General features: G+C 38.4%; 1 protein-coding gene across 5 annotated transcripts in view; it reads right to left on the reverse strand.

Annotated features, from left to right (window-relative positions):
* Positions 1-18,743, reverse strand: part of Phtf2 (putative homeodomain transcription factor 2) — a 98,277-nt gene that overhangs the window by 11,717 nt on the left and 67,817 nt on the right. For 3 of the 5 annotated variants that reach the window (XM_013510512.1, XM_005377207.2, XM_005377206.2), the window contains 6 exons: positions 11,554-11,740; positions 9,963-10,118; positions 5,746-5,964; positions 2,887-3,015; positions 1,237-1,509; positions 882-1,013 (listed from right to left, as the gene is read on the reverse strand). In XM_013510512.1, the coding sequence (XP_013365966.1) occupies positions 882-1,013; positions 1,237-1,509; positions 2,887-3,015; positions 5,746-5,964; positions 9,963-10,118; positions 11,554-11,740 (1,096 nt within the window). Of the gene's footprint in view, positions 1-881; positions 1,014-1,236; positions 1,510-2,886; positions 3,016-5,745; positions 5,965-9,962; positions 10,119-11,553; positions 11,741-18,743 lie in introns of those variants that run through there. The other 2 variants (XM_005377208.1, XM_005377209.1) reach the window with 2 other exon arrangements.

Below are 18,743 nucleotides of genomic sequence, written 5' to 3' on the forward strand. Positions count from 1 at the left end.
AATAGTAGTAGCAGATGGTTAACACGCCTGTTGAATGCTTGTTGAATGAAATCATCAGTGAACAGAACTCAGTACCAACGTAGGGATGATAAAGAGAGGACATGTTGAACGGATCCCCACTAACCCAAGCAACAAAGATCAGTTCATCCCTTGCACAGCAGAAAAGTCACAGTGAGAAGCAGCAGTCTAAGCCCATTTGCAACATTTCCCAAGGAAGACTAAAAGAACGGGATTTAGCAAGTTAAATAAATAAACACAACAGTACATTTTTAAACATAAGGGTAAACAGTGCAAATTTTAAAAATTTCTTTTGTTGTTACTAAAAAAATTAAAGATCTAGGTACTTCAGAAGATACTTGGTCTTGGGGTCAATTTTAATAATGCATAGAATATTTTGAACAAAATATCCTTCCGTCTTCCTGACTAAATGTAATAAGGTTCACTGGTATATAAGATTCACTGCTGTTTAACCTCCAAACCAAAAATCCCAGAAAACCAAAGTATTGCTGAAACTAATTCAGATGTCTCTGTTTTTCTACTCATTTCCATATCTTACTTCCATAAAGAGGAAAACTGTTAAAAAGATTAAAGAAGAGAATAGCATGGAAAGAATGACTAGGAATTGCAGGTTAAAATTTAAAAATAGTAATAGCTCACGTCAGTGAGGAGACTCATTAGTTACAAAATTTTTGAGATTCTTTTCTAAGTAGCGGGCTCCCTCTGCTGGTTTACAATAACCATTCTAAGGAGAAGCAAAACCCTTAACCCAGCGTTTGCAGGACAAACTGGTGACTACATCTGCAGACACATGTATTGGCAAAGAAACCGGAACTATCAGAGGAAGCCAGCATTCAGGAATACTTGTATCACTACCATTCTACCTTAAGATAGGAACGGAGAGATAGCCACATTTTTATATTCTGTACTTTCTTCAACCGGAAATGAGGAACCTCAGATTTTCGAGCCCTCCTTGCAGATGTTAAATGTCCAAAGAGTTTTGCAAAAAGCAATCGCTAAAAAAGATTAAGATGGGGATTAATTTTTAAGTAGATTACCACAGAAAAACAAAAATCAACAAAAAATGGATTGTTATGATTTTATTTGGTTAAGTACTATAAAAGTAAAATAAAGTAATTAGGTCAAAATGATTTAGTGAAATACTAGAATACTTCAGGAATACTTTGAACATTATGAAAAAGATAAAATACTCTATTTAGAAGCTTATATTATACTCACCTGTTTGTAAGTTCTTTCTGCTACACAGAGCAAAAAAAAGAAAATCCATACAAGAGACACACGAACCACAAAACTTATTATAACCATAGAGAGAACCATGACGTCTTCATTAGAACCAAACGCAATCACATAAAGTTCGGAAGCAGAATGTGCTGTAAGTTGTTCCAAGTCTGTGGCTTGAGAGAGCCGGAAAACAAATGGTGTTAAGCCCAGGATTAGAGAGATTGCATTTCCAAAAATCTGGTATCCTATTCCTGGTATATGGCTGTTCACCTTGAGCGAGTGGGCAGAAGAAAAAGAAAGGCACACACTGTTTTATAGAAATTAAAATTAATTCCTATTGAGCCTTATTTTGTTTATAGAAACAGAAAATCATTTTGTTAGAAACTATTTTACTATACAGTGAAATTTAAGAGCCTATCACACATAAATTATACATCACTTATTTCTTTAGTTTTTAAAATAATTCTTTACTGGGGGCCGGGCATGATGGTGCACGCCTGTAATCCCAGCACTGAGGAGGCTGAGGCAGGAGGATCGTTGCGAGTTCGAGACCAGCCTGGGCTATAAGCTCAAGGCCAGCCTGAACTGCATAGCGAGACCCTGTCTCAAAAACAAAAGACAAAAATAATTCCTTACTGGATTTTAATTTATGTAGATGCAAAACCATTTTCTATCTCAGTCTTACTCAGACTGTGAGAAAGAATTCTATGCATTTCATTATTTTACAGGTTAAGAGTATTCACAAATACTTCAGAATCAGCAGAAGGAGATCTTATACCCACCTATACTGTAGAATAGAAAGGGGATCTTAGCTAACTTTTTCTCATATACTTTAGGTAAATGAGACTATTCTTCTAAGTTATCTTCTAATTCACAGATCATTAAGCTTCAGAGCACCACCAGATCCAAGTTTCCAGAGACTCTAACTTACTGGTTTTAACTGTCAGACTGAGATATGTAAAGGGTACATATTAACTTCAAGATCTACTTATTTTAATATGTAGTCTATAAAAAGTAAAGATAAAAATTCTAACATAACAGTGCACCAAGTAAAGTTAAAATTGTAGGTTAGACCATGCCTAGTTATCCAAAATCAGGAAATTTGTTAAATAGCAATCATCTGATAAAGGAAAAAATTTAATGGAAATTAAAATTAAAATCCACAGTATTTATACTCTACTTTGTACTACTCAAGATTTATAACACTCTCTGCGTTATTTCTATATACTTAAGTAAGCAATTCAGTACAAAGACAAATTTTCTGTTTTTTTTTTTAAGTTTTGGGTTCTAATAAATAAATGAAGTATTAAAGGTGATACAGAAAAGCAAGTCTTCTTCAACACCTGTACGTATCTAGCAGTTTCTCGTTTCAGTATCCACTGAAAGCAAGAAAGAGAATCACACAAAAGAGGAAAACTGTAACTGCATTATCTATTCTTGGTCAGAGGAGTGAAAGTACTAAGAGCCCACGGCGGCTTGGCAAAGGATCGCTGTTTAAACTGCCGACAGAGACAGACGCATACAAGGGTTCTCCCGAGTGAGGACACGAGGAGAGCAGGGCACTGACTCGATGCTGCAGTGACTGTGCTCCATGCTGGCAGCCACCGACTTTACACTTGCCCTGAAACAATACAATCTACAACTCACTCTGTTCATTATCATCCCGCTGATCTCAAGCACAGACATGTCCGCTTTTTTGCAGTCGTTGCCTTCCCACACAATCGCGCTTATCTTTTCCAATCCGGGGTGAGAGCTGTGGAGCCAGGGCAAGTGACTCTACGAAGAAATCAACAAAACTGGTGAATCGACCTGCACATTTCATAATAAAGCATACATATGAACCTAAACATACAGCCACACACTTAACTACTTGTACGTACATTTACCGCATTAACGGAGCACACATACCTGTACAGTGGCTATAGCTATACACCGTTTCAACTACAGTAAATTCTAACAAAATTAATGTATGTGTTAGATAAACGGCATAAGAAGTAGAGTTTAAAAATGCAGAACTTTTATGCAGTAGGTATTAGGCAACATGGCATTCAAAAATATACTAAAATGTGTCAGTGAAAGTACTCAGCTGTCAATCTGTATGGCTTCAAAATAGTCACCGTGAAAGACAAAGGAAGTCGAACTGTCCATATTGGTCACTGCGCAACTAATGATCAGGCCACACGAAAGAGCATGGCCAAAGAGATGTGAGCCTCTGAAAGCCTACATAGTGATACAGTCTCACTGTGAAAAAATTCTTCCTTATACTTACCTTAAATATCTGATTCAATTACATTTATGATATTTTAATCTAGAATTTCTCCGAAGTGTCAGCTCAGCCTTTTTCCCCAGATAGAGCAAACACTGTAAGCTGAAGCACACAGAACTAGAAGCATTCTCTGAAGTAGGGATAAAGTGTCTCTCCATGTTTCAAGGAATAAAAGAGTAAAGGGGAAGATTGAAAACTTTAGTACTAAATCCTTAGTATTAAGGATCAGATGCTCAAATTTGTTTTTGTTTTGTTTCAGCTCAATCAGTAAGAAAATGAAACTTAAAAAGAGAATAAACAGTTGGGTTAAAGGTAGAAGAGAATTAATGAAATAGTAACCTTTACATAATCGGAACTTTAGAGGAAAAGTATCACTAAAAGATCACACTCAGAATAGAATGGACTTACATCACAGTACGTCTAACGTATAATTTTTAAGGACTACTATACTTCTTTCCCACATTTTATAAGAAAGAATAGGTATGTCATTCACAGGAAAACAGTCAATGGATCTTTGATTTTCTAACACTAAAATTTTACATTTCATTAAAAGAACTTTTAACAATGAATTGAAGGATTTTATGCAATGTTTTATTGGAGGACACGATGTGATTAAAATTCGGCAAATATTTCTGTAAATTTAAGGAATAGAATTTTTCCTCTGGGAGAATAAAGTTGCACTGGCTCATTTTAATTGAAGTTGTCTAATAACAAAATGTGAGAAAACAGGTAGGAACTTTCTATCTTTTCCAAAGGTGTAAGATTTTAAGGTATATACTTCACTATTTGAGGGCCTTTAGAGCTAACAGATACTAGTGATTAATTATTGATCCCTTCAAATGGTATTTCATAATATAACTTATCTTCAAACAAAATATTCCAATTTGGGACAGAAATAATTTGCATCAACATACAGTATGTATCCAACTTCTCTGAAAATTTAATTATAGGAGCAAAATAATGGAACCAAAAGGCTAGAAAGAAGAACAGGAGCCTGAATGGAAAGAGTGTGGAATATGGGAGGTACAGGTTTTAACCACGGCTTTACAGACAACTTTTCTCCTCCGATCTCAGTTTGTAACAAGAACTAAAGGTCTTCCCAGTTACACGAAGAAAAACAAATCAATACCAACAAGGTCAAGCTAGTGATAGAAATGGGAAAGGAACAATTTCTTTACTGTCCTTCCAAGTACTTAACTTTGTTACCTTCCCATTAGTCTAACAGCGTTTAGTATTCTTTTTTAATTGCAAAGAGCCAGTAAGCAAAAGAGAAGATGACAATTAGAAACTGGCAAACGTGAAGAATTCATTGAAAGAAGCCTGTGTCTGTCGTGAGTGTGCGCGTCAAATGTACACCGAAAGCCACTCGTTGGGACTGGCACAGCCTACCGTGTGTGCAAAGTCACGTCATCGGAAAACCTAGTTTTTCTTTTAAAGGCTCAGGGAAAACATCACAGCAAATACTCAGATCTTATAATTTTACCATACAGGGCCTTAATAATGTTTTCAAACTAAAATCTGGAACTCTTAGTGATTACGTGTCTATGTCTCAACTGGTTTGCCCCTTGTTCATTCAGAACTGCCTGAAGAGTTTAGCACTTCAATGGAGACCATGTTTTATTTCTAATAAATTCACCATGACAACTGCTTTACTGGTGTTTCCAACTATGGACATGTAGTCATTAAAATCTGGCCTTACCTACTAAAAAATAAATGTCACATGGCACGTACCTAAGCCATGACTACAGAAGGAACTTCTCTTACTGGCAGAAATGTTTTTTCCTTTTTAAAAAGAAAATAAACAATGAAACTACAAATTTGGGGATATTGTGACCAAAATACACTAATTCAAAAGGTCAGTGTTTCTTTATCTTTATGGTAATTTTCTACCTTTATGGTAGGCAGGAAGGATCCTGCAAACCTAACCTAGACTTTGGCCAAACAAGAACCCTGAAGCTATTCATTATTCGGTGACAATGACGACTACTGGGAAGGGGACCAGCATGCCCGCAGCACAAGGCAACTCACGCAACTCACGAGCTCTGTAGGCCAGCAAGAGACAGCGCGATGTGAACACTGCGACTGCGCTCTCTAAGGAAGCCACGCCGCAGCTCACGGAGAAAGAAAAAGCTGTAACATCACCTTAATTGAATGCAAGTTTTTCTTCACCACTATAAAATCTGTACATACACTCCAAGGAGCTCAACTGATTGCCCCATAGTTCAACACTGTAAACCAACCTGATGGAAAGGGTCGTCTCTATATTCTTTTTTCACACATGGGTTAATCTGAGGATTTTCCACATCTGTCTCACTGGTACAAGATGAACGGCATTCTGCACAATGTAACAAGTCTTCCCATAATACATCTTCTGTTTCAGATTCTGGCCTTGTGCTCTCAGAATCCTGTCTGGAACTTGAACAGCGAGAGCTGCAACTAGTACCCGATTTAGGGGCATCCTGAAATCAAGATATTCTTTGACATTAATACAATTTATGTATCCTTTCCAACTAAAAGGATTCTATCAGAAGCATACATTGCTACTTTTCCCAAAACTAACACTGTCAAAAGACAGTGAAAGAGGTAACAAAACATTAAAAATACATAATTTTTAAGGAGTAATAAAATGCTCTCACATCAAAATTTACCTGATTTCATACTTCAGCTGGGGTATTCTGCTTACAAAACTATACTGTTTTCTCTTACACTGTGTGTGAGGGTCAGACGTCAGGAAGGCAGAGACCAGCCCTAGCTTGTGTGACTGCACAGGGAACAGCAGCCTTCTTCACTCATCTTGAAAAGGTGCTCTCTTACTCCCATACTTGTCACTCACCTACTGCCTGTCTCCCAAACTAAAACTTCAAATGGATAACCTACACCAAGATGGCAACTGGCAACTCCTGCTCTTCAGATAATCTGTGGTATAAAATGAAAAGCTAAAATCCACGAGTGACTCCTAAACAATTTATTTTATCCTAGTTTTTAAGGTACAAAATATGACATGAGTAAAATCTTAATTTAAATTTTAAAAATGTTTACTGAGTAAAGAGTGGTAATAGCCATACCTATAACTAATTATGCTCAAAGTCTGGATTTGCTTTTAGCTGTCCTCTGTCACTATGGTTTGTCAATCCTACTACTAAAATGTTTCATATGTATCCCTTTCTCCTTCCCATGATCATCCGAATCCAGATTTTCATTCACATCTTAACTGTGAAAAGCGCCTCCTACCTGATCCTTACCCTTCCTTCCACATTAATCTGACTGACGAATGCCTCTCACCCAAATCTTTCTGCATGCTTTTCCACTGCTGTCTGCTGGGTAAAGCTCAAATTCCTCCTGCGAGCCTACGAGTCTGCAGTGCTACGTTCTCACCCACTTCTTTCCTCCAGAGGTACCAGGCTACTACGTGTACACGGCTACTCTCTAGTTCTTTCCCACTCTAGCCATAATATATATATAGCCATAAAATATATATATATATATATATATATGTATGTATATGTATAGTCAAATTTAGAGCAGATTTATTATTTATTTGAAGGGAATAAGAATTGAACACAGAAATGTCTTGTTTCTGTCAAGTTATGTAAAATGTTGCTACCCCTAGCAATCTGTGAAGGCCAGTCTTTTCTCTCCACTGTAAAGACGTAGAAATTAAACTATTTTCCCCAAGTCACTTAAATGATCTGACTCCAAGTCCACATTTTCTTTATTATGCTTCCCATCAAATACTACCTGCATTAGATGAAAACCTAATCTACAACAGGGAGTACAATTTAAAAGATACTAGTGAAAGCAGGATGGAGTCCAACAGGACACACACATGAGAGAAGCTGTCTTCTCCCCAGGACATTTCCTGCATCCCAAACCACCAAGTAATTCCACCAGCACCTGCCCCACACGAGGACTGAAATCAGCCAATCAGATACAGTCCTCATTAGAAAATGTGAAGAACAGGCGAAAGTCTACGCAGGAAATGACGAGACCCCCAGCTCATCTCTTGTGCTCTGGGTGTCAAGCACTTGGCAGCCTGGTGTTTATCTACCGCCCCAACCTAGAAGGCTGGACAGCTCTTCCTGAAAACGCTGATGCCCTATAAGGATACTGGAATAGCCTTCTCCGGCTGACATCAGAAGGCCAGGTTCCTGACCCTTCTATCTTCGGGGAAGCTCTCTAACCCCACCTTGCACGAACTGCTTCCCCCACACATTTTTAAAGTTCCTTTCTCATTTACTCACTGGAATGCTTTTATAAATAGAAACTGTGGTTAAACTCTTCTATCTGTGGCCCCTGAGACAATCTGAAAAAAACATCATAGTCTCTGATAGCTTCCTTGCTTTCCATCATACCAAAAGTTTCCTGTAACCTTCAGGAACTAGGAAACCATCATTTCTTCAGAAGCATAGCTTTTTGTGGAACTTTCTTTAAAAGAGATAACAGCACATTCTAGGTACTAGAGTTGCTTGCTCTTCTTGCCCAAAGGAGTATGTTTTTGGGAGTGGGGGTGCAGGGTGTCTCACTCTCACAGAAAAAAAAAACAACAACCAGCAATTTGGAGAGATTAATTTGTAATACAAATAAAAAAGCAAGAACAACACTACAAATCTGTTTCCATCTTAATTTTTCAAAAAAAGGTCTATTTCGGTTTTTTGAAGAATATTGTTTGGGTCTGGGGATTTAGCTCAGCAGCAAAGCGCCTGCCTGGCAAGTGCAAGGTCGTGAGTTCGGATCCTGGTACCAGAAAAAAACCAAAAAAAAAAAAAAAATTGTTTAAAGTTGATTTGACTTGAAAAGGTAAAACCTTCTGGAACTGAATGCAGCTTTTAAAATATTCTTTAGTCATAATCAACCAATATATATTAACTAACTATAAGCCTCACGTAGGTTGAAATCTAGAAAAAATTTAACGAACGCATTTATTTCCAAATCAAGATTAGCAAAACAATGTTCTGTCTTTTAAGAATCTGGAAAGCTAGGGCCGGGGATATAGCTCCAGGGCACAGTGCCTTGCCTGGCAAGCACAAAGTTCTGAGTTCAATTCCTGGTACCACAAAAAAAAGAACCCTGTAAGTTATAACCCCAGCACTCAGAGACAGAATGATCCCAAGTTTGAGAATACACTGGGCAACTTAGGGACTTTTTAAAGACCATGTCCCCACCTCCTAAAAAAAAAAAATAGCGCAGGGTGCACTGGGGATGTCGCTCTGGGCAAAGGCCATGGGTTCAATCTCTAGAAGCGTCCCCAGCATGAACCTCAATAGCTCCAAATACAGCTGCCAATCAAGAAGGACAAAGATCACAGGGTGAGAAATGTACCCAAAGCTAAATAATGTATTCCACAAGGGAGGGGTTAAATAGCCCTCTAGCTTCCTTCAGGTGGCAAGGACTTGTAACCCCGTGGAGTAAGGGTGTGACGGTCACAAGCTTGGCTGCGTGGCTTGGGGTTGGGAGACACATGGAAATGACGCAGGTGGAGGGGTGCAGGGCACATGCACTGGGTTACTGCCTGTCAGAGCAGCTGGCGCGAGAAGCCAGTCACAGTAGAAAAAGCAGCCCAAGACACAACCACAGAGAACGTGCAAAGAACGAGAGACTCTCTTGCCGTACACCCTGAAATTATTCCACACGGTGTTACATTTGCTTTTTCATAAGCATAACCCAAAGCATCAAGAAAAAAACAGTAACAGACTTTAAAAAGAGAAGATGCTGTTGCTCAAAACAGTGACATAAGGTGATTTGCTTTGAAGCCAGGTAAGAAAACTTTGTCCTTAGAAAAGAAACTGAAAAGAAATTGGAATGAAATTCTTTTTCTGTTTAAGTAATTTCAAGCTCAAGAGGTGATAGAATGTGAAAAGAAAAATCAACACAGAAAAACATTCGAAGAAAAAAACGGAAAGCTATGCAGCATGGAGAACTTAATAAATAATGACAGCAACATGAAGAAAGTCAACTAACAAGAAAACAACTAACAAGAACTTACAAAGCCTCTCTGCCTGTGGGAAAGATGAACACGGGAGCTGACAGACTGTCTCCCTGGGACAGGCTCACTGAAGAGTAATCAGCAATGCTAGTGCATGATACACCGCGATGGTGCACAAACAGCTGCCACTGTGTGTGGAATTCAGAAAGCTCACTCTGCTGCTCTATAAATCAATTTAAAAATAAATACTGATTGCCGGGCGGGGGGCGGGGTGACGCACGCCTATAATCCCAGCACTCCCGAGGCTGAGGCAGGAGGATCACTGCAAGTTCGAGACCAGCCTGAGCTACAAAGTGAGCTCGAGGCCAGCCTGAACTGCATAGTCAGACCCTGTCTCAAAAAGACAAAAATAAATAAATAATAAATAAATAAGTACTGATTATGGTGGGAAATAGTTCAACAATATTCAACTACTGAAAGAAGTCATACTTAGTAATGTATAAAATAGCTGCATATGCAAGGTCAAATATATACCTCGTTAGGATAATGCTTCTTGTAATGGTGTGACTTTCTATTCCGAAGGATGCTTTCAGAAGGCCTGTCCACGTGACGTCGAAGTGAATATCCTGTTTCAGGACCTTCTTCGCTGGATACTTCATCAGAGACATTTGTTATTGTCCTTTGGGTGTCCTAAGTTTGGAGTACACAAAGAGGATCAGAAATCATTCCTGCTGGACATGGTGCACGCCTATAATCCAAGCACTCAAGAGGCTGAGGCAGGAGGATTGCTTCGAGTCTGAGGCCAACCCATGCTGCGTAGTGAGTTCAAAGCCAGCCTGAACTACATGGTGAGACTCTGTCTCAAAAATCAACAAGAAAAAAACCCATCATTTCTGATTGACCTGTTAGCTTCAAAATGGCAATATTTTAAGTTACAAATACATTTGAAATATCATCAAATGCCACCAAATAATTGATCTGTACTACCTGCAAACATCTCTCAAAATGGCGATTATATTCTTAAAGATATACTTTAGCTGGGCTGGGGACACAGCTCAATGAAAGAGTGATTCCCAAGCTTATGTAAAGCCCTGGTTTCAATCCTCAGTATCACCGAAAGAAAGAAGAAGAAAATCTGTATTTTACTTTCAAAAGTAACTCCCCAGCCTTTCGTTGTACGTCCTTCTACATTTCAGTAGATAAAAAGATCTGAAACAACTTACAAAATTAAGAACTATAGAAGAAAACAGAAGCAGAATGGAGGGCATTTCATAGAAGGTCGAAACCTGAGAACCAGTTACACTTTTTTAAACAGACAGTAACAACAGTAACAATGTCAAACTGCTGATTTAACCGTGGCTTATGGAACAGCAAAAGGAGGTAAATGATAGCTGCGTATGTGCACATATCAGAGAGATAAGATGTATAAAGCAATTTGCAGGGGACACTCAGGTTTTAGAAATTCTGAAATCAAAGCACTCCAGGGCTGGGGCTGTGTAGCTCAGTGGTGGAATGCTTACTGAGTATATGTGAAGCCCGGGGTTTAATCCTCCACATGGCAAAACTTTTACTGATTATCTTCCTGTTCCTCTCTTATAATTTTAGCAAGTACTACATAACCAAAAACGTATTTGAAAACTTATCTGTTGAGTGATGATAGTAATGCAAGGTTCACATCAGACAGCTAAAGGCTTGAAACATCTAAAATCATAGTAAGGGATTATGTAGTGTGACCAAAAATATGGTGAATGTTTTAAGAAAGTTTTAAACAATTTGTTCCAGTAAAAGACACATTGCATTAATCTTCTTTAAAATATTCCCCCTCGCTTTGAACATGCTTATCCCATTGATCTTGCCACCTTCTGAAGCAGTTCTGGAAGTCTTCTTTCGTGAGTATCTTTAGTTACTTTTTTGTGGCTGCCTCCATGTCCTGAATCAACTCAAAACGTTTACCGCTCATAGTAACTTGGACTGTGAGGAAGAGCCAGAAGTTGCCCAGCGCCCGGTGTGGTGAGCAAGGCGGTGCGGGCACACGGCGATGTTTCTGTGTGCCTGCCTTTCCACAGCCCGGCACTCAGCGGCCGCGTTCCCCGCAGTTTGGATCGCACCACGTGAGGGCACTCACTTTGCTGAGAACAGTCCTCGGGGCTGCTGGGATCCAGGACGTCTCTTCTGGCCCAATAGTCTGACACTGAGGTTCATGATTTTGTATTCCGTCTTCACTGCTTTTAACAGTCTTCTTCCCGTCAAGGGACACGTAGCCATTGTCAGTCTCTGTTGATTTATCTATTGAATTCTTTGTTTTTGTTGATCTAAAAAGAAAAAAAATATGTAGAGGCACATTATACTGACCTAGCTTGTTTTGGTTGGGTTACTGACAGAAATTATCATCTGTTGGTAATTACTTTAAGTAGCTGCATCTCAGATTTTAATGGCTACTCTTCTTTTACAATAAATAACTTCAGCAACATAATAAAACATGTCTTATTTTCGTTCAGCTTATTGTACTTTTTGAGGCCTTACAAATAGCAATTCTAAAAGACATGCTCTAGTTTATTAAACAACTGATTTAGTCAAAATCACTAGTTCTTTGAGCAAATGTAGAAGCAAAATTTTGCCAATTTTATAATACATTCTGAAGTGTTATTTTAAAAAACTACCTTAGCAATTAAGTTGAAATCAGTGGTTTAAATTAATTTTAATAGTCTATCTATGCTTTACCATGAGTATATACAAGCAAATATCTCATAAATTCATCTTAATATATAATGGAAATGTATGACCTTTTTTAAGATAAAAAATACATGAAAAAGAGGAAAACTTTGAAGAAGACTCAAATAATGGAAGAAGTAACACTAAAGAACATAAAAAAAATAAGTAACCTCTTTCACCCACTGAAGTACTCTGGAAAAGATATCAGAAATCATGAAGCTTGGGGCTGGGGATTTAACTCAGCGGCAAAGCACCTGCCTGGCAAGCGCAAGGTCGTGAGTTCGGTTCCCGGTACCGGAGAAAAACCAAAAAAAAAAAAAAAAACCAAAAAAAAAAAGAAATCATGAAGTATAAACATCTAAATGGCTAAAGTTAAAGATGTTTATCTATAGTAATAAAATCTTTCTCAATAAATAAAATATGGGAAATAAACGTTTTTTATTAATAGGCAAATCACTGGAGTCTTCCTCAGAGATGATCGGGGATGAGAAGAATGCTACCCAAAAGAATAGTTAACAGAGGTACCATAATGTAAGTCCCACACAAATTAAAGTATGTTCAAGACAGATTCTGAATCTACCATAAAACATAATTTAAATGCAACTATATTTAAATAAATCCCTCTAAATTTTTTCCTAGAATATGTTTTCACTAAAGAAAAATGTGACTATGTTGTCTTGTGAATTAATAAGTTTAAAAAATGCACACTGCCTTCAACTCTAGCTACTCAGCAGTGCTGCAATCTGCATTTCAGAAGTGGGCAGAGCCTGAGAACTCCCTGATTCTGAGGCTTATTTTGAGAACAGGAGTCAGAAGGACAAAGAGGTCTAAGTGACTTACTTAAGGTCACAGAGCCGGTCAGAGGCAAAGCAGGCACCAGACTCAGACCTCCTGCTGTGAGGTTCATTCCATTTTCCGTACTACTTCCAGCTGCCCATTAGGGTTTCGTAACACATGTGCTCAAACACAGACGGTGTCTGTCATGCACACAGTGCCCACTGGTCTGCAGGGACCCTAAGGGCACAGATGGACCACACTCCCACGTGCCTGCCGGAGGACCGAGGCCTCTCAGGCATTTGGAACACATCTGCACACAGCTGCAAGACTCGGAAGTCTGATCTCCTGACTTTCCTTCCTATATGATTCTCAGAGGAACGGGGAGACCATGCGAACAATGAGCCGAATAATAACCATTTGAGAGGGGCAGAGGAAGGGAACAAAATGGATTACAGCAGAGAATGACGAAAACAGAAAATAACAGGCACAAGGAAACATGTGACCGTCTTTGCTTAAAGATGAGAATAACGAAGACTCCGCTTTATTAACTGTCCCCTTTCCCCTCTGCCTTTACCGCTGTGCACGGGCACATGCGGGAGGAAAGAAGCCACGAGTGAAGTTGCCTGTTATCTTGAAAATGTCAGAAACTCAAAGGTAAGGAAAGATATTTATGCAGAGAAGGTTCATGAAAATTAGACGAGGCTGAGAGCAGAGGGGGAGGGGGAAGACTGAAATATAGAAAGAAATTGGGACCTGGGATTAAAGTACTATAGTATTGAAACAAATAGTGCTTTTTAGCATTACCAACACATAGAAAAATCTGCCTTCTGATATTTGCACTTAATGTCTATAATGCTTTTCTTTTTTTCTTGGTACCAGGAATCAAACTCAGGACCTTGCACTTGCCAGGCAGGTGCTTGTGCCACTGATCTGTGTCCCTGGCCCTATAATACTTTTCTTAATAAAACAATGTTCTCACAGGAATGTGGGCAGGGAAGGGCGACACCCCTCTCTATACTGCTTCTGCTTACTCCATTGCAGAGGCCCTGTCTCCTAGACCTGCACTGCGCACCCCTGGGAACAGAGGCCGCCTAGCGAGGGAAGAACCCTCGTCCCCAGCTCTGGACAGGAGCGCCACGGGCTGCAAGGGGACTAAAGTGTGCTGGGCGGGGACACAGGGCACCACGGGTGGAGAACAGAAAGCCACCTCTGTTCCTGAGCAGGAAGTGGGAGAGGTTGCTGACCCGAGGCAGGTGGCATGACACAACAGTGAGGGTGGGACAGGTGCTTGTGCAGGGAGGACTCTTGGTGTGTCGAGGGGGAAACACGGAAAGAACGCAGACAGTCGGAGCAGCTAAGGAGACTGGCGGAAGAGGTGAAGCCTCTCACTTCTCCTCGCTCTACAGCTATTAAGTGATTCCGGTGTTACAAGAAGAAATGAAGATGAAGTCAATGCCAAACCAAGCCTTTCGTAAATTACAAACGTGATAGCGACGGCCACCAATTTTATTGGTTGTATTATGACATCACACCTGGACTTTGGAAGCTTACCAGGTCAAGCACAACGATAACGAGAGAATCAGAAGACAGGTCTCTCACACTTCTGCTTTCATGTGGATCACATATAATTCTGGCACAAACCAAGGAAATGTGGCACTTACCACCACCAGAAAAACCTGTGGTTTCTAAGAGACTTTTCAGAATATTGTAAAGTAAATTATAGATTTACTTTTGTCACTTTGAGAATCACTACAATTCTATGCACGTTAGAAAGAAATGAACATTGGGATTTCTCATATATTTTCTATCATTCAATGATTCTTAGAAAAAAAGATTTCGGCAGCCTGTAAGGGCAACCAGGAGCTTTCCCAACATCACTCTGTGCTGAGGGTGAAGGGTTTTGAGGCCCCCCAGCCATGCAGAAATAGCATTCAGCAGGCTGTGATGCTCCTCAACGCTGCACACACCCTCAACTCTAAGTTCACCCGTCACCCTCAAACGCCCAACCTCCTGAGTTTGGTTTATGTTTCTATTCAAAAACTGATAATGGAATGACTTTGCCAGGTCCCCAAGAACCACTCTTCTTGCAAGGACATATGCAAACCTTGTTTAAATTCATTTTTAGAACAACCTGAAACAGGAGGACTTTCTGACTCTCCTTAGCATAGATAGCTGTGCCTCTTACTGCTCTTAGGACACTGTGTTCACATTTTAACTTTGTATTTCAGAGGATTCTCCTTCATCAAACAGCTTCAGTGCTATGATAGAACATCTGCTTGGTCTATGACAGATGCTTAATTTGTTTTTTACTAATAAGCAAAACAAGGCAGCAGTCTTTTGTGGATTGGATTTTAATAGAAAACATTTGCTGAGAAACAATGTGCAATTTCACTGCCATGGTCGCGACTCACAGTATTAAAACTGCACTCTACCACTGAGACACACTCCCCGGCCAGTGCAGAAACCTTCGAAGTAGGTCAGTCAGGCATGTGCACTAACGCTGCTCTGGTATTATTCTGGTGTGTGTCGCTCATTCACAAGTCAATTTACCTAAGTTATGTTCTGCACTCAAAAAAAAAAAGAGCGTAATTCTTGTTTGCTGGTCTGTTTTTGAGCAATATTATGACGGTTAAATAAATCTTAAGGACATGAAAGAAAATAGAATCAATCTGAATTCTGAAATAGATAGTATGCTGCACAGATAATCTATAAGTAATTATCCTATCCAATCAATTATAAACTATAAATATGCTAATCAAAGTTAACAATCCATCAAAATTAAAGTACTAAATCTTGGGAACTATGAAAGATTTTTGTATCTTTTAAAACTGGTACTTTCTTGGCCTTTGTTTTTTTATGTTCATAAAAGTACTTTTTATAGTAACTCCTAAGTTTTCAAATGAGAAATACTATGCCTTATTTCTAAAATAGTTCTATCTTAAGAATGAAATATACTGAGATGACAAAAAGCACCTTTCCAATGTGTAAATAAAGGATTTAAAATAGTAATTTTCATCGTATCCTTAAAAACCATCAAGAAAGCATACACAGGGGCTGAGGATTTAGCTCAGCGGCAAAAGCGCCTGCCTGGCAAGCGCAAGGTCGTGAGTTTGGTTCCTGGTACCGGAGAAAAAAACCAAAAAAAAAAAAAAAAAAAAGAAAGCATACACAAAGCTTAGACGCTTGTGTGGCTATTCATTTTCCCACTTATGTTAACTATGATATCTTCACGGAAATAACCAGCTTTTTAATGTATTACCAGAAACAATTTTATTAAGTCTCAGTGAACATTTCAGTTTAAGCTCTTCTTCACCAATCAAGACTTCTTAAAATTAACATTTCTCCTGAGATCTTTGGTATATAGTATTTAAAACAAACTCACTCATATGCCAGCAAGCTACCTCACAAATGAAACAGTTAAAACTAGATTATTTTTAAAAATATTTAGACATGCAGTTGTGATGATTAAAGGAATAAACCCAGAAGTTGGTCACGATATGGTTACGCTATAGACCAACAGAAAGAAACCTAAAAGCTAGATCTCATTTGACTAGAGAAACATAGTTAACTCTCAGAAGCACCAACCTAGTGCTGTTAGAGGGCTTCTGAATATTGCGCATAATATAGTATCAGTTATAAATACCAAAGAGTCCCTATAAATAAAATATGTGCTATTTATACGCTATTTATAACTGCTTATCTGAAAGTAGTGCATGTTTAAGAAACCGACTTTGCAGTGATTAATCTATTACATCTTAATGTCAGAAAGGTCAGCTATGTTAGTAAAGAAGGCTCGGCAGGGAGAGAAACAGAGAGGCGGAAGCCAATGCAGGTCAAACAAAAGAGCACGTGGCATCAGGGAAGAACAGGTAACTGGAATAAAGGAAATTTCAACTCGATCAATGTCATGTTATTTTTAACTATTAACACTTTGGAAAATTTTTCTAAAAATTGTAACCACTGAAAATATGTCCAGGAGATAATTGCTTACCTGTACAATACATGATAAATTTTATGATAAGAGCACAACCATGATAAATTTTATGATAAGAGCACAACCATAAATTAACAAAACAATAACAGTGAAACAGTTACCAAAGTGGCTGAAACCAGTCATCTGTAGTATCCCTTTTCCTGATTTATCAATTTAGCACTTCTCATCAGTTATACTCAATATTTTGATCATAGCATTTTAACCTTTTTCAAATATACGCATGTGAAAACTAGTAACATAACCTTCACATGTTCTAAATAAATATTTGACTCACAATAATAATAATAATTATGGTGATGCTACACAACTAGGTTAGGTTTATTTTTAATGTTTGCTGTTTTTTATTTTCTTATTTGATAAATCTTCCTTGGTGGTACAGACTATATAAAAAGTTCAGTGTACAAAAATAAATTTTCACTACAGTACAAATTATATTCATGTAAATAATAATGCTTTGTTATCTCACAGAATTAGAGAAAACAATCCTAAAATTCATTTGGAACCAGAGGAAACCTAGAATAGCAAAAACAATTCTGGGCAGCAAAGGCAAGGCAGGGGGCATTACAATCCTTGACTTGAAATTATATTACAAAGCTACTGTGACAAAAATAGCATGGTACTGGCAAAAAAACAGACCCAAGGATCAATGGAACAGATTAGAAGATACAGAAACAACTCAAGATACATTCAGCCTCCCTATCTTTGACAAAGGAGGCAAACACCTTCACTGCAGGAAAGATAGCCTCTTTAATGCCGGAAAAGCTGGCTTTTCACAGGCCAAATATTAAAAGTAGACCCATATCTTTCACCATGTACTAAACTAACAAAATAGATTAAAGGTCTAACCATTAAAACAGAAACACTAAATCTGCTGGAAAAGAGAACAGGTAGAACTCTTGAAGACACTGGTGTGGGCAAAGACTTTATGAACAAAACTCTGTCTGCACAGGAACTATCACAAAGAATTAACAACTGGGATCTCAACTTATTAAAAGCTTTTGCACAGCAAGAGAAACCATCAACAGAGTGAAGAGACCATCCACAGCATGGGAAAAAATTTTGCCAGCTGTCCCTTAGACAAAGGACTGATATCTAGAATATATAAGGAACTACAAAAACTCAGACTCCCTAAATTTAAAAGCCCAATCCAAAAATGGACATCTGAAATGAAGAGATACTTCTCAGACAAAGAAGTACAAATGGTAAATAAATACATGAAAAAATGTTCAGTGGTCAGTCTAATCACTGGTCAGTCAAGATGCAAATTAAAACAACACTGAGATTCCATCTCACTGGAGAAAGAATGGCTATCATCAGGAAATCAACCAGTAACAAATGCTGGCAGGGCTGTGGAGCAAAAGGAACACTTCTCCATTGTTGGTATAACCGCTGTGGAAATCAGTGTGGAAATTCTTCAAAAACTAGGATTGGAGGTCCCATTTGACCCAGCTATTCCCCTTCTTGGTATCTTCCTGGAAGAATTAAAAGCATCATACCACAGAAGTATTTGCACATCTATGTTTACAGTGGCACAGTTTGTAACGGCCAATCTTGGAAGCAGCCCAAATGCCCATCAAATGATGAATGATGAAGAAGATGTGTTTTCTTTTTTAATACAATGGAGTGTTACTCTACCATAAAGAAGGATGAACTTGAGACATTTATAATTAATTGGATAATTTTGGGTAACAGAGACAGGCATTGAAAAGAAAAAATTTCATGAAACTCACATGACATATGAAAGCCAATTTTAATCTAAAGTGCTCACAGAAACCAAAATCAAGAAATCCTAATTAAATATACTTTGCTATTATATATTCATTCTCAAGTAG

The sequence above is a fragment of the Chinchilla lanigera genome, unplaced genomic scaffold (genome assembly GCF_000276665.1).
Source record: "Chinchilla lanigera isolate Chin_1 unplaced genomic scaffold, ChiLan1.0 scaffold00009, whole genome shotgun sequence".
In the NCBI taxonomy this organism is placed as follows: domain Eukaryota; kingdom Metazoa; phylum Chordata; class Mammalia; order Rodentia; family Chinchillidae; genus Chinchilla; species Chinchilla lanigera.